This window comes from Ceratosolen solmsi, unplaced genomic scaffold, assembly GCF_000503995.2.
Source record: "Ceratosolen solmsi marchali unplaced genomic scaffold, CerSol_1.0 scaffold30, whole genome shotgun sequence".
Lineage (NCBI taxonomy): Eukaryota > Metazoa > Arthropoda > Insecta > Hymenoptera > Agaonidae > Ceratosolen > Ceratosolen solmsi.
This window is the reverse complement of record NW_011948421.1, coordinates 5,077,914-5,096,381: the sequence shown is the minus strand read 5'-3', so window position 1 is coordinate 5,096,381 and position 18,468 is coordinate 5,077,914. Positions and strand designations below refer to the sequence as shown.

Genomic DNA, 18,468 nt, shown 5'->3' with positions numbered 1-18,468 from the left:
TTTATGCTATTTCACAATTTATTGGTAATTTGTATAAAGTATGTAAGTAGTACACAAATTTATATTATTAATAATGTTACTTTAATTTATATATCAACAGTACATTTGAAATATTCCGATATTCATTGGTATTATATACATGAAATAACATTGTTATATGAATATATGAAAAACTTTGCATAACTATATTTACATATAAAAACATTATTTATTGAATAGTTGAACATTAATTTGAGATTATAACTATTTCAACTTTTATTATTATCGATAATTAGCATAGTATATGTATATTCTACAAGAATGTAATTGACTTTAAATATATGATTTTTCAATTTTCGAAAATTTTAAGTGCAAAATTTATGCCTATGCTTTTCAAATAATTTAATTAGATAAAAATATTTAGTATTTCAATATTTCAGAATAATCTAAAAATAAAGTCAATCTACGATAGTTTAAACATACTTAAAGTTGATTAATTTATATATTCAACGTTATTAAATTATATTAAATAAACATATTTTTATATGTTATAAATATACCAAAGGTATGCTACATTGAGAATAATTTATATTGCATCAAATTTTAATATAAAAAAAAAATAAAACACTTTTTTCATAATTTTAAATATTATATTACCTGATTAATTTGATTGTTTTCATGAATCTTTGCTAAATTACCGATCTCCAGACTTTCCTCTAAAGTACTATTATCACTGGCGGTGATTCCAGATAGAAATATCTGAAAATAAATAATTTTATTTAGTTATTTTAAGTATAAAAAGTCTGTATGTAATTTATTAGTAAGAATAAAAAAAACCATTACCGAAGACATTTGATTTAAGAATGAATTATTTTAAATTAATATATATGCTTAACAAATATTGATTTTGTTCAATTGTTTACTACAAAAAGAAATATTACAATATAAATATGAAAGCTTTTATCAAGTGTTGTAAGGAACGATTTTTTTGTTTACTTTCGAACTAAACACTAAATAAAATAGTTTTCTGAAAAATTAGTATAAATAAATATAATTAAATCAATATAATTAAAGAATTTAAAAATTGATTATTCTCTAATACTATACTTTTTCATACAATTCTATATAAAATGTATAATATATACTGTCTATCTACATATATAATATCTATCCACACAAACGCACACAAACAAACGCACACAAACACACACACACACGCGCGCGCGCGCACACACACACATATATACATTAGTAAAATCAATTAAATATATAATCAATAGTAAAAATTAACGAAATAATCTCTTATGTAATTATATTTTAACAGTTATATTCTAACAATGACGTTTTTAGGTATTCTAAGTATTTATAAGTATGATTGAAATGATATATACTTTTCAGAATTTGTATCGTTAATTAAATTAATATTATGCATTTATAATCAATAATTAATATTTTATTTGAAAAGTAACATAGAAGGATGAATTAAGACTTCTCATAATATTTAACACAACTTCTAGTTTTAATAAATGCCCGATATTTTCATTTAATAATAATTTGTTATATCAAAAAATTTATTATATAATATTTGCAAAAATCTTAAAGTATAGAAATTAATGTTATAACTTTTTAAATTTGAAATGTTAAAATCAATCTGTTCCTAAATAAATTATTAATAGATTAAGTATAAGTAATATATAAAATTTAAATTTGAATCATCAATCGTATACAATAACCAATGAACAAGATAATACTTGAATTTTATTTTAAACAAATTTTCTTTATTAAAAAATATATCATATATACTCTAATAAATTATAGTTGTTCTTGAATTGAATGAAAAAATAAAAAAGATCATGATGTTTTATTCAGTGTTAGATACAATGAATATCAAGATGAATGAATAGCAAGAATTTTTATGCTCACCCTACATAATTTCACACATAGTACAGATGTTTTATGGAATGTTAAAATTTTAAAGTATATTTATATAACATACAACTCAATTAAAATAATGTATGTAATGTAAATCATAAAAGAATATTATAATTACATTTTAAATAATACATTTTACGTTTAATAATTGTTCATATTTAGTTTTATATTTTTCCACCTTTGTTGTATTTTTTTTATTTCTTTGTGAAAGCATATGCAGATATTTTTAATACTCAGTAATATTTTGAATTCTTAGAATATAAATATTCCAATAGATATAATATGTCAACACAAAATATTATTTATATAATATATACTAATTACTTTATGGAATAATGCTAAATGCTTAATTATTTAAAAAATTTCACTTTAAATACATCAAATATATTAAATATCATTAATATAAATTGTATAATTAAATATAAATCTGAAAATTAAATAATGTTGTATACATTGATAAAAATCTATATTCATTTTTTTTATACTCAGAATATACATAATCATAAATGATTCGTCGCCAACATCATTAAAAATTTACATCTTAACTCAAAAATGAAATGAAACCTAATGCCAAAAACTAAAATGAAAAAGCAATTTCAAATTATTTATAAAGACAAGTGAGCCAGAAAAAAAGGTCCTCGATGTATGAGGTGTACATATTTGTCCATGCGGCAGTTGTTTAGCAACATGTTATCTATACATTGGTACTGCAAAAAAGGTATTTACCCTTCGTACTGCATCATATTCCACTATTACATCTTACTTGTATATTTATGGGATATTTATAATACTCGCGAACACGTAGAAATAGTGAATATCATTTAAATGGATAAATAAAGATTTTTATTATTTCAAGTAATATATTTAGTTTTTAAATACTAATAATATTTAAAGATAAATTTTATTAATGAGTAGTATTTAATATAAACAATAGTTTATTTTTTCTTCATTAATTGCAAAATTACAATATTAATTTTATATAAGCATTAAAAATGTTTTATTTATTACAAGATGATGATTTATAGTATTGCAAATGACGACTATTTTTAAAATAGCTATGATTGCATTTAAAATAAATAATTTGTTTTAAATTAAATTAACTTGTCGTGGATAATAGTATTTATTATTATATCAACCTTTAATTAATATTAAACACTTCAACATTTTTCAAATTGTTCAAAACACAATAATGTCACTTCATTTTATATCCTGTAAAATTAATCGAAGAACATTATTGTTATTTACGTTTTTAAACTGTTTTAACTTTTTATTAACTTTTTATTTTATTTACACAGATGTTATGCTTTTAAGCTATCTTACTAGAGCTATTAATATTATTCTTCAATTTCCTATAGATTTAATTACTTTATTTTGATTTGATGTTTTATATTTTATAGCTGTTATTTAATTAATAAATAAAATATCAAATTCTATTTTTAAAAATTTTTTTAATTTATAAAAATTTATTTTTTAATTTCTTAAATTATTTAATATTAAATCTATTAAAAATAATAAATCTATCATTAATATAAGAATAGTAACAATAGTTTTTATAATTACAAAGTATTATAAACTAACGAATATAATTAAAAATTACAATTTCTTACAGATTATTGTAGCTAAAATATTCATAGGCTACAGAATAATATTTTTAAAAACATTTATACAAAAAAATTTTAAACTGTTTAGGAAATAATATTGAATACATTTCTATTTTATACATTATTATTTTCTACTACTCAAAATGTCTTGAAAGAAAAAACTTTGAATTCAATTTTTTATACAACTTTAATAAAATCATTTTTATTATCAACCAAATCATTTTTTAAATACATAAATATTAAAAAACTAATTAGTAATATAATAATATTTTATTCACTATTTTATTCACCGACATCTTAAATATGTAAATTATTTCATATTTTGTATTAAATATCTAAATTGTATAATTTATTATTTATTTATTACATAATTTTTAAACAAACAATGATAATTGAAACTTTTTACAATTACCTGCGTGAGGTATATATAATAAATACGAGAAATTCAAACTAAATCAATATTCATTGACCTAGAAACTATGTAAATTAAGTGACCTTGCTTTTTTATTACGCACTAATGATAAATTGAAGTTGATAAAAATTGTTTTGGTTAACATTAAGTTCTGTAACTGTTTATTTTCTTTATTGACATACTCTTGTAGTTTGGAGAAAAGAAATTAAAAATTTCTCTAGTCTGAGATAATTTTGTATCCTTAATATATTGCAATAACTTCTACAATAAAATTTTTTTTTAAATAATTATACTATTTTACATTTGATTTTATGTATGTAGAATATACAAAAAAAACTAATAGCAAATATGTATTATTTAGGTAATCGTATAAGATATCTAAGAGAAACAGATACCAAATACAAAAGAATATATGTGAGATATGTTTTATTTTTTCATTTTTATTACCCGTTTTATTTTTTTCTTTGCCTCTCTTTTAATAGGATTAACTGCTTCCAAGTTCGAAGCGTATGCATATGTAAGAGAGCAAGAAGTTTGCCCTTAAATAGTCTCCCAGGAGCAAACGTTGGCCCGCCCAGTAGAATTTTCAAGATAGGATCTTTCTTTTTCTTATATGAACGACGTAGACCTCCTTGCAGGTCAAAGGTGTTTCTTTTCTCTCTCCTGATCTCTTACGTCCTAAAACATTCGACTACGTGTATCTCTATGTGTGCGCAGCAGACAGCGTTCAGGAAAGAGCGAAAGCCCCCTTGACCGTCTTTCTTTCTCTTTCTTACGCTACCTTAGCCTCCATGTTTTATCTTGACTGCAACATCTTTTATTTCAGTCTAGGGACAACGAAAGTGCACGAAGAGGAGAAAAGGGATATGAAAAAAGATTACTGGATAAAAGAGGATAAAATGGCGAAGTGAAATAAATGGACAGTCTTAAAATATTTTCAATTAGTTTGAAATAAATACCTACTTTTCGTTAAAAGAAAAGGGTCATTTCACCTTATTTAATATTATATAATACAATTTTCTATTTTTTGATGAATTCATTTTAATTCAACGAAATATTCGAAGATTTTTGTAGAATACACAATAAACTATGTACATCCTCTTAAAACTGATGATAAATTTTAAGAAATATTAGTAATATTATTATATAACAATTTCCTTAATAAAAATATCTTTTGTACAATAATATCCTGTCCGATATAAAACTACTATCGACACTGTGGATAATTGAACTAAATTTAAAACACAAATTTTTATTAACATGCAAACAAGACTTTTAATACTTTTGTTGAAAAAATTAACACCTTTAAATTGATGAGATTAAATTGCGAATGTTTATATATATATATATATATATATGCGTGCGTATGTGTGTGCGCGCGCGCGTATATATATATATATATATATATATATATATATTATCGATATACATATTTAGTTATATTCTCATTATTTAATATTAATAAATTAATTCAATGAACAATATTTTATGGGTCAATCTAAAATTCATTTTTTAATGTCAAATATGAAATTTATATCGAGCTATCTATTGGAAATTGCAATATGAGTTTTAAGGGAATTTAATATTACAATTCTTTATAATTTTTCAATAATTTTAATAATTCAATATGCTGAATATTTTTAAACGAAATTTAAATTTCTGTTATTTTATAAATATGTCATAAATTTTTTTCAATGATTATTTTAATTCGCATTAGTATTAATAAATAATAGTAATTAATAAATATTAATATATTTTTCATTGTTATATTTCAGTGGATTTATAAACATTGGATACTAAGCGCTCGATTTACTCGGTTAATGTGAAAGATAAATTTCATTGATTATTTTTATATTTTATAAAATAAAAATATATTTTTCATAGATTGTCTAATATAAAAGAATGTATTATATTAATATTATATTAATATAATTATATATTAATAACAAGAATATTAAATTGTATATATCCTGCATATAACAAAATATATATGTATATAATTACAAAATTAATTCATATTAGTTTTATAATGTATGGCATAAGAATATATAGATTGTTTCAAATAAGAAATGGACAAATAAAATTGTCTTTGCATTCTTGACGATTATTTGGCATTTATGGTTATAATTAAAAGGGTGAAAATGTGTATAAATAAAATTAGTTTTCGTGAACTATTCTAAATTCATGATCAAGTATTTTTATCTGAAACTTGAAATTAATTAATCTTATTTAACTATACAATAATACATAAGATAAATAGACATTTATACACACAGTTATACGCATGCGATTGCATGTCTGCTTGCTCGTATATGTTATATCTATTTAAAAAATATAATACTTTGATTTTATTCAGAATTGTAATGAGGTACGTATATTATTTATGGCTTATACTTGAATGTTTTTAAATTAGTCAATAGTTTAAATATATTAAATGTGAATTCTTCACGAATAAATAGTATTTTACCATAAAAGTATTATTATAATTATAATACAAATTATAATTAAAAAAGACAAGTATGCATACGTTTTATCTATTTTGAATATATTACTACATACTGATGAAAATATAAATATAAATGAAACAAAATAAAACACAAAAAAAAATATATTTTTTTCCTCATTATATATTTAATTTAATGTGATTTTATTCTAATAATGTAAAAAGTAAATGTTTGTATGTAGACTTCTACTACAAAAGGTAATGTTTTAAAAAATATATTATAATCTATATTATATATTACGAAAGAATCTTTTAGTTACGTTCCTGAAAATATATTGTCAATTTTAATAGAAAGAAATTTTCTATGTGATACACATTTTTAAATAAGTATGTAACAGAGGTAGAAATTTAAATAGGATAAATTAAAATTATATTCTAATGTACCATTATTTTTAAAATTACAAATATTGTATTAATGAATCTTTAATCATAATATAAAATACATAAATAAATTTTTTATACTTTAGTAATATATCCTTTTTAAATGTATTTTTAACACATTCATTTCATATACAAATTAAATTTAAAAACAAGTATATTATATTATTATATTTTTAATTTCTTGACTTCCACAACTATTAATATAAAAGTAAAGTTATTGATAGAATAGAAAAGGGTTATAGAATTAGAAGAAAAAACAGTAAAACATGATTGAATAAAAAATATTTTTTCATGGAGACTTTTTTTGCCATGAATACTAATATATAATTGTATAATCATTATATTTTCATTAATATATATACTGCATTTAAGAATATATTGAATTTATTCAAATATTTAATACATTTTTGTTAGGCTTAAAATTTCTCTCAAAATATATATATTCTTTTACTCAATTATAGATAATAAATAATATAATACGAACTTGGATTTTTATGGATGAATTTATTTATTTAGTCAAATTCGAATTCATCTTCTTTATTAGAATTAAATAGAATATTCTGATGACCATGAACTGAAGAATAATACTAGAAACTTTTCCATAAGAATTCCTTTTTAATTTTTAAAAATTAATCAATATACTTAATACTGTCATTTTTATAAATACTTGGACTATTTCATTATGGAATTGGTTATGAAAAATGTGAAATAAATTCTGATATAACTATAATTGTTATTAAAGATAATAAGAAAAGAAACACATTAAAAATTTGACAATTTTACACACTTGATCGAAACTCAATATGATGACCTCAATCAATAAATACATGAATGTACGATTAATTGAACTTTTCACGATTCATTATAAGTTGCTAGCAGTTAGGAGATTATTGATCAAGCGAATCATAGAAGTCTAATAAGAGATTGCATATATTATAATAAAAGCAATTTCATTAGGCTGGGCATTAAATAAAAGTAACAAACAGCGAAAAGTATATTACTTCTGAATAATGTTGATTGTAGTAATTGATTCGAATACTTCTTACTTAACATTTAAAATGGTTCCTATTATAGAACCTAATTTCATTTAATAGTAATTCTTTCATTTTCTAATGAATTTGAAACATTTATTCGTTATTTCTTTTTCTTAATTTATTTTTCTTTTGCTTATAATGCTTTAGGTATTTAATTTGAATTAATTTGTATAATGCTGGTAATTCAAGCTATACCGATCCATACTTCCATTTCGTTACAAAATATGAAATTACATTTTTTTTATACATAATTTCTGGTAAAAAATGCAGAGAGTGATAAAATGTAGAATTTCATATTTAGACATAAAATATATCACTTTTTTGAAAATACTATGTATCAGAAGTTTCTTATCATAACATTATTTTACAATATATATGTAATAAATATAAATATATACAGTAGATATAAAAGCATTTGCATTGCTTACATTTGTTGAGTTGTAGTTGGTAACATACTAATCTATATATATATAGTATTATTTATTATACATTTTATATGAATCTTATAAAATTTATCAGAATTTTTTTAATATATTACACCAACAGTCTATGCAATTATTTAAATTGCACGTCTGTTTTTTGGTGCATTCAAATTGTATCGATTAATATTTATTTAATTATTTATTTTGTATATTTATTTATATTATTATTATATATATATATATATATAATATATAATTTATATTTACGATATCTTTATATTTTATTTATTTAATTATATTAAACAAACAAATATAAAATTGGATAATTTATTTAAATAATCTTATTCAATACCAATCATAATATTGTTTCTATTGAAATGATATAATTTATTCTGTATACCACAATTTAACTAAATATTATACATATTTTTATTATTGCTAAATACTACATCATTTGATATTTAATATAAAATCAAATGTCTTATTATTATATTGATCTCCACCTTTAAATAATTTGTATATTTATATTTACGGAGGGTACGTACTAGAATATAAAAATCTTTACTTCTATTATTATTATTCGTGAAATAAGATTTAAGAATAAAATGCTTTATTATATAACAATTTCTGATAAAAAATAAAATTGTTGGATTCATTTATATCTATATATACATATTCAATGATTTTGAAACTTTTAAATTTTTAGAATTTGTAAATATTCTTCTCATAAAATATTAATAAATCAATTATCTTTCTTGATATTAATTTTTTTTTCTATTTCCTATATTTGAATATATGCAATTTTATTCTATATATATATATATATAGAAATATATATGAATAGGAATATATGAATAGGAATAGAAATTATGGAATTATGGGGTAAAATTATGGAAATTACATTCTCGATTCATTTATTACTTTAAGAGCTTTATCAAATAATCGTCAGAAATCATTACTCATCTAAAAGAAAAGCTCAATTATTGTAGATGAATATACAAATATATAATATGTAGTGAAATATTTTTTTTATTAATTTTATAATTATAATTTTCATAAAGTTTATTATAAACAATTTTATATTTTATATTTGTTAGTATAATGTTTATATCAAAGATTTATTTTGTTTCTTAACTTTCCTGTAATAGTACTGTGTTAGTGAGGAAGCAAGGGCCTGAGGGCAAAAGTTATATGACATGGTTGTGAGGTATATGGGGCACATATGATTGTAAAAGTACAAATAAATAATAGATATGGCTTTCGTCATAGTTATTTTAACTTTGTTTTTAGAGTTCAGTATTTTAATACATTATTCGAAGAAGCGATGTTTTATTCATTACTAGAATTCATTTTTATTAATTAGAATTATTTTTTATTAAGTTATAAAAAAATTTGGCGATACTTTTTATATACAATTGGTAATTTTTTAAATTTTCTTGAAATAGAGAAGAATGCAAAAGGAATATATTATGTAATAAATATCTTATAAAGAAAAAAGTGTATTAGAAATCTTGAGAAATTTCTTGAAATTAAATTTTTGGTTAATTAGTAATTAAAGTAGCACAAGTAGTTATTTTGGAATAATTAAAAAACGAATATTTAACTTTCAAATATTATTGTACATATTAATGGATAAACATCCGATTTTTATAAAATCTTATAATAAAATAGAACAAAATTAAATGCATAATATGTATGTGTACATAAGTAAATTAAAAGTAAATTATTAAAAATAAATTATTAGTGAATAAATCTTACATGTAAATTATAATAAAAAAATACATAGAATCAATGTTTATCCGATAAAAAAAGTTTATTTCTAGGAAACAGAATAATATCCGCTATGTTATCAGCATGTAAATAAAATAATTTCCAGACATTTTATGCCGTAATTTACTGTAATAATAATTACTGTAATTTAATATAACCTTATCGTCAAAGTTATAAAAAAATTTTTTTTTAATTGTTTAAAAACAGAATCTCTTTTAAATACATACTTTACACAAAATTAATTCTTAGTTTTCGTGAATATGGATGCCTGTATTATAAGAAGTCGGCTAATATATTATATTATCTTTGTTTTTCAATTTTTAAATTTAAGCGGAGCCGAGAGAAAAATTATTCAAAAATTTGTCTACTTATAAAAATAAATTAATTGAAAAAAAACTTTTATGTCGACATCAAAAATTAAATATTAAATATTAAATATTGAATAATATTTAATATTGATCGAAATATTAAATATTGATTGGATAAGAAAGAAATGCGTATATTCATAGCAACTTTGTTTGATAGAATATAATTTAGAATTATTAAAATTGCAGTACTTAAATATATATTTTAAATGATATAATTTATACAGTATTTCATCACAAAAGAATAATAAATTCGTATGTACAAGTATTATTAGTTTTGTGAAAGCATATCAACAGTGTCACAATGCAATGCCATACATAAGAATAAAATAATAAATAAAAATTTTTTAGAAAATATATTTAAGTAAAAGTCCTGAATGACATATCATGTCTTTAATCTTGGAGAAAATAAAGAAAATAAATTAAGTTGCATTGTTTGGTATATGAGATTTCTTCAATGATCTTATCATTGCGAAATTTGGATGTATATTAATTCGCCATAGGTAGTCTATGACTTAGCGAAAATAAGTAATATATCTTTAAAATAAATTGGTGTATGCAAGCATATGCGCGCGCATATATGTGTGTGTGTGTGCATGCATGTTTATGAATGTGCGTAATCGAATGGATATAGAAATGAAGGTCGATTTTCACTTTGTCATAAGTAAGATTGGCATTTCAAATATAGAGATATTATTTATAAAAGTAATAATTGTCAACAAAAGTAATTAATTAATTAATGATATTTAATAATAATAAAATATACTATAAATAGCAAAATACAAATTTTTATTTTATTTGAGTAATTAAATATATATTTTTAATATTTCTATATTTTTATTATAATATATCACTGTTTTTAAGACGAGATATAAATATATGTAATTATTTATATTAATGTTAACTAAGAAAATTAATTTAATTTCAAGTGTATCCAATTTAAACTTAAAAACTTCCATAATTCAGTTTTTAATTATATTAATTCTGTTTAATTATTTATCATAGTTTAAAAGTAATATATTTGGTTAATAAATGTAATATTAGGATCAAAGTATATATAATAATTTTTTAATCGTAATTAATTTAAATTTATAAATAAAGACTGTTTATTTTTTAAGAACATATAATCAATGTATTTTAATAAATTAGGTTGCTGAACTGTATAATTTGAATTGGTAATACATTAGTAAATTAAACATAAATGACAATTGTAATTATAAAAATTAAAGAAAATAGATATATTCAATCTGCAATATAGTTTTGTTTAATCATAGGAATTAAAATTTTTTTTTAATTTTGTAAATTCCATAAACATGACATTATATATTTGAGTTAAAATAGGTTGAAAATAGTCGATAAAAAAATTTTGTACACTAGTCTATAATAGTCAATTGACACATTCAAAGCTTTATTTTTTATTTACTCTTTAATTTCTAAGTGGAGTTGAAATATGTAACATATCCCATTGGTTAAATTCGATAATAAGGTTACAAGTAGTTTTAATCATTTACGTAACCGAGGTTAATCGGATATATCTGATATTCTTATCAAGTATCAGAAGTTTATCGTAATAGAAAGTGGATAAATGAAAATTTTCTCAATAATATAAAAATCAGAAATGCTACAATATAATTCAATTTGATCCTGATTTCTTTAATTCGAGAGATGATATTGCCGTAAGGAAAACACGTTTACAGTTGATTTCTGCTTACCGTTTGTGATTATGTGTTGAAGATATAATTTATTTTTCATACGAAGGGTGAAAAATTTAGATTTTAACGATTTATATATATATATTTATTGAGAAATTTACATATTTTTTCTTAAATCGATATAAATTGTAATAATTTCAAATTATTGTATTATTGAATTAAGAATTATATAATTTTTAAAATTAATATTAACTATTTTAACATAATATTTAATAACGCTTTTTCATTGTACAATTCTTCTTTAGAACATGTAAACATAAAAAATATTAAATTATGAAATTTCATAATACTCAATTCAATCTATCATTATTATTCTTAATTAATAGATAAATAATAAAATGATATAATTAGATGTTCACATGCTGTGAAATTGTTTAATCATGTTCATATGTTCCAATCCTTTGCACTTTAACTTGAAGAATTCGAAGATAAATAAAAAAATGATGAGAGATATTTCATAAATTACAGACAATATTATGATGTTTTAATTTGTAATATGAAATTGTCAATCGATATAATGCAAAAAAATGAGAATTGAAATGCTTTTTAAATGAATTTTACAATATATTGTAGTAAATAAAAATTCTGTACTTATTTTATATTAATTTAAAATAAATAACAACATTTGGATTCGATTTTTTATTAAATAAATTTATATATTTTATATATTGTTTATATATACATACACAGACATAAATATATATATATATATATATATATATATATTTTTTTTTTTTCTGTTTGTATATAGGTATATATATAATACATAACATTTCGTTATTATATTCAGATATAATGGTATTACTTAATAGAATACGATGGAAAAATAATAAAACTTTTAAAATTTAAGAATAGGTATTCATTTATGATGCTGTAATGAAAAATTAATAAATCACGATTTACTATACTTAAGATGTATTAGTAATAAATATCTAATTACTTAAACTATCAAGCATGATTGTTTCATTTGCAAATTTTAGAAATTGATGATAAAATATGCAGATGAACAAAATTATCAAAATTCATTATTGTTTATATGACTTATTACTTTTATTTAATTAATTTAAATTATAAAATTTACGATTTAATGATACATAAATATATAATGTATTATATTTTTTTTTATTCTTTTAATTATATCATGAATTTCAGATGTGATCGCAAATTATACAAAAAATATTTATGTTAAATTATAATTTATTAAACATACATCAATAATATCTTATTTTAAATGCTTCGAGTATATTTTGAAATAAACGAAGAACTTTATAAAATAAATTATTCTTATCCATTTCATACAATTGTAATATAAAGCATTGAAAAATAAGTGAAATAAATATATGTTCTAATATTATTTCTAGGTTCTGTATTTAAATATCAGCTGGATATTAAGATGAACTTAAAGAGCAATATTATATATATATATATATATATATATATATATATAATTTCTTTTTAATTTCCTAATAAATTTTCAAAATTTAATATCATTTATTTTTAAACAGCATAATACTTGAGCTCATATCATTCAAGTATTTAAATATAGATATAAGTCTATTGATATCTAAATTATATTAATATTTGACAATATTATTCGAATTATATAACATTAAATAAATACTACTACTTTACAGTAAATAATGCAAAAAATTCATATTTGTTACAATCCATATTTTAGTATTTGAATTTCTCATAGTATATGAAGTATAAAGAAATATAAGGAACTGTAAAATTTCTTTTTTTTAATAATAGATTATTTAAAAAATTTGTTTCATATTAGTAAGTAGTATGAAAGAACAATAGAAATATGTAATTTCAATGATATGTACTTTGTAGAGATGTATGCGCATGTATGTTTGTACGTATGAGCGTGAATAAGAAAGCTAGAAAATAAGAAAATTTTCAATATGAAGAAACGAAAATTTTCCAACGCGATGTCACCTATGCGTTGGTGTAAATAGAAGAGAGTAAGACATTAGGGAAATCTTGCGGAATGAGTTGGCTTGTGAATTCAAATGCTTTAATCCCTTGAGTATCTTCTGCCTTTTGACACTTTATTGTCAACCTCTCTGTTTCACTCTTTCTCCTCCCCTTACTTATTATCGCTTCTTTACATTTTGTTTATCGTTTTTACCTCTCTTTGGCATTTTTTAAAAATTCTTTTCTCGCTGTTTCTGTTTACTTTTATGCACTTATTTTTAATTTCCATTCTCTTTTGATATAATATAATCTGATATAATAAAAATATAATGTATTTATTATTATGGTGATTGTATAATTTGAAAATATTACTAAATTTATAAATTTGACATAAATATACATTAACAAATAATAATAATGAAAATTAATCAGTATGAACATACTGATGTTCATACTTTATATCTTATATTTTATAGCCATAGTTTTTTTAATTTTGTGTATTTATAATAAATTTAACGTTGAAAATATTTTAAGAATACAAAATAATATTACTTAATAAATTATATAACTTCTATTTAACAAATTCATAGAAATAAAATCCACTTATGTATATAAATAATATAAATATTTAAAAATACATATTCAAAATAAACAAATTTATTTATTAATTAGATTACTAACCAAAGTTTTCATAGGTATAGTTTTAGAATATAAAATGCATTATCAATGTATACTTAATAATTAAACGAGGAAAAAGAAATAATGTATATATCGTAAAAAAATAGATATGCCAATAAAGTTGCAATATATAAATTATATTGTATATCAAAATTTAACCGACAACATTTCGTAATAAATTCTGCTAAGAATATTATCAAATTCAATATGTAATCTCATGCAAATCGCATAAAAAATTTTTCTTAAATTCTTCAATTCATTTTCAATATAAATATTATTCTGAAAATACTAAAAATATTTTAAGGTATTGATTTAAATTTTATATTTCAAAGACTAGCTTAAAAAATTAACATTAAATTTATATTTAAAAATTTTAAGTAGATTTGCATTAATTTAGATTATGTTCTGTAATTATAAAGTTATAAAGTGGTGATGGAAGTTTGTACTCTGAAAACAAGTTTAATACGAAATCCTTTAAGTGTAATAGACCTTACATAATTATATTTTCATAAAAGTTGTAATACCAATTGATTTATCATAGAGTCACTTTAAAAAAAAGATTGTAATTAAAAATAGACAAGTGTCTATAATTATTATGAAGCCCTGTCATTTATTATAAATGAAATATAATCAATTCATTTTTAGTAAAAACCAATTGCCTATACTATTGCAAATAGTAATGAAAAAGAAAGTAAAAATCACTTTTATGTTATATAATTTATTGTGTAAATGTAGTAAAGAGAAATTACTTTAAAATATTTTCATGTAAAGAGTTGCCAAATATAATTTGGATTTGATAAATTAAAATTGTAAGGAAAGTCTATCATTAAAACTGGAAAAAACTGAATTATCAAATTATTTTGCCTCGTCCTTACATAGTCAATATTATATTCAAAGCAAAAAAGAAAATTAGTTATCTCAAGATTAGGCAACATGATTTGAAATGGTAAAACAAAATTGAAATAATATTTATATTTAATACAATAAAAAAATTTAATCCAAAATAAGCTTATATAATACTTATCTCTTTTGAATGGAAACTTATAATAGAACAATATACTTTTAATAATACAACGTATTTCTGATTAAAACTACATATTTATTACTATTAGTAAAATGTTCTTTTTTCATTACTGCTTTGTTTACTAATTGATACAACATTATTATTTATAAAGCAATATTTTGATTTCACTTATAAATAAACTAAATGAAATTTTGTTTAATCGAATACCAGTTGCTATAAGCAAAATTTCTCTTCGAAATACTTTAATTATTTTAATTATGATCACTATTAAATATATATTATTTTATACACATATTCTCAATATATTCTTCAAATAAAGAACAATATAATATGCATAATTATTAAAGTAAATACATTAGGATTTCTAATAAAAATCATTGAAACATTATTACAATTAATATATATAAATTTTACTAATCTTTAAATAAATCATTAACGAGGCTAATAAGTTTAATTCATATTTTATTTTATCATTTTTAGTCACTCATCTGGATCATCCTTGCATAATCAATGTTTTTTATTTTGTATGTTGTATTCATTGTTTCCTAATTTTTTTCATTTTATCTTTATAAAAGCTTATTTTCTATTTATAAAACATTTATATACATTTACATGAAATAATTTTTATTTCTAATTCTTATATATTTTATGATATATAGATGTGGTCTTTAATAAAAAAAAATAAATTTCTATGGCATAAATATCATAAAAGCAAAGATTTAGATATAAGAATCGTGAAAAAAGAATATTTTAAAAGCATGGAAGAATTAGATGTTTGGAGTAACCATTAACAAATTGAATACAAAATAAGATAAGTAAAGAATTCAACTAGTAACAAATATCTTAGTAGTTTTACAATATTATTCTACTGTTTAAGTTTATATTATAAATTTATTTATAAGACTACTGTATGAACTTTTATTCGGGAAATAATCATTATTCTTACAATTTACTTTTACAATTTACTTACAAAATACTTTTATTTACAATCATATTATCGACCAATATAAATTAATAAATATTAAAAATTTAAAAAGTTAATATTTATATTATTAAAAATAAATTAACACAATTATATTATTCGTTATCATTTACTTTATCTTACGATATAATTCACAAAATAAATCGTAAAACTCTTATTATTTCATTGCCATATATTCATTTTAATATTAGTATATATACTATTATATACTAATATTATTATATATTTTTAAAAAATTTAATGGATCGTTCAGAATTATATATTCTTATTTATAAAATATACTTTACAAAATTTATAAAATGCTTTGAATAGTTTTAAATGTTTAAATTATAAAAGATTTGTATATATTGTATACCTTGCTTTTTTAATGACTTTACTTTATGAAATAATCGATCATTATTTAAAATAATGAAAAAATCAGTGAATATAGATAAAAGTTTTAAAACTAAATTATAACTTAAATTAAACAGAATAGAAGACTCTTTTAAATTATCATAATTTTACTTAAAATACTATTTTTATTTAATGTATGTTTTAATGATGAAGGACGTTATTTAAATAATTTTGAATTTAAAATAATAAATAATTAATATTGAAATAATTTCAAAATTTACATTAATTATATTAAAATATTAAAATGATTAAAATTAATAAAATTGAACCATATTTATATAAATGTAAATATTTAGTAATTATTTCTTATTTAATAAATAGATTTAATATATTTATTATAAAAAAAATTTAATGCTAAAGGTACTAAATTTTCATTGATTTAAGTTACGTATTGATATTAAAAATTAGAGTTGTACTATCGCAGGTATTACCTACTAATTGGTTCACATATTCGACAATACAATATGATTTCATAATCAGAAATTTTCTCATGAATCATAAATTTTGATTCATCAAATCATTCTAAGCATTTGAAGTATTTTAGGTTTTACTTTCCTTTGCATACATTTATGAGTAACGTCTGCAACCTAAGAAACTTAAAACGAATCAGAAGCGCAGTTTGATCGAGTGTACACCCGCTAGTTACCAGAATTTAGAATCAGACTGTGAAGAGAGACTACTATTGTTTTTTTAATTATAATAACAATACCATGACAATTAGAATTTTTTTAATAAATATGATTTAAAAAATGAAATTATACTGCTCTATAAGTACGAAACAATTTATTTTTATTTCTTTACAAAACTCAGTTCTTGAAAATTATTTACTATTTATAATTATTACTACATATATAAAGTACAAAAATATGTAAAAATTTAATTAAAAAAATTTTTTATTTTATCAATTTTATTTTGATTATTTAAAGGATTATTATCATTGTTACACCTATTAAGTTATATTTATCAATGTATTATATTATAAATTATATAAATTATATTTTATAAATTATATATTATATTTATATTATGTACGTAAATGTGTGTAAATATAATATTCCCACTTATGAAATTCTTATTTTTGTATGAATTGGTTTTGAATCTGTTACTTATTTTTCATATATGTTTAGAATTTCACATTTATTAGTATTATGTATTATTCATTCTAAAATAGTATTAAATTTGTAGTACAAATTTTTTTTTTGTAAAAGAAAAGTTTGTTAAAATCATGCAAGGATTATTTTTATTAATCAATGCAATGTTTGTTAAATATATTAAATATTAAATAAGTATATAATATTATATATGTTTGTAATAATATATATATATATATATATATATATATATGTTGTGATTAAATAAT

General features: G+C 19.7%; 1 protein-coding gene across 1 annotated transcript in view; it reads right to left on the bottom strand.

Annotated features, from left to right (window-relative positions):
* The window catches only part of nolo (ADAMTS-like no long nerve cord), a 113,834-nt gene that overhangs the window by 71,658 nt on the left and 23,708 nt on the right, over positions 1-18,468 (bottom strand). The window contains exon 2 of the mRNA XM_011498915.1: positions 637-738. Coding sequence (XP_011497217.1) covers positions 637-738 — 102 coding nt within the window. The remainder of the gene's footprint in view (positions 1-636; positions 739-18,468) is intronic.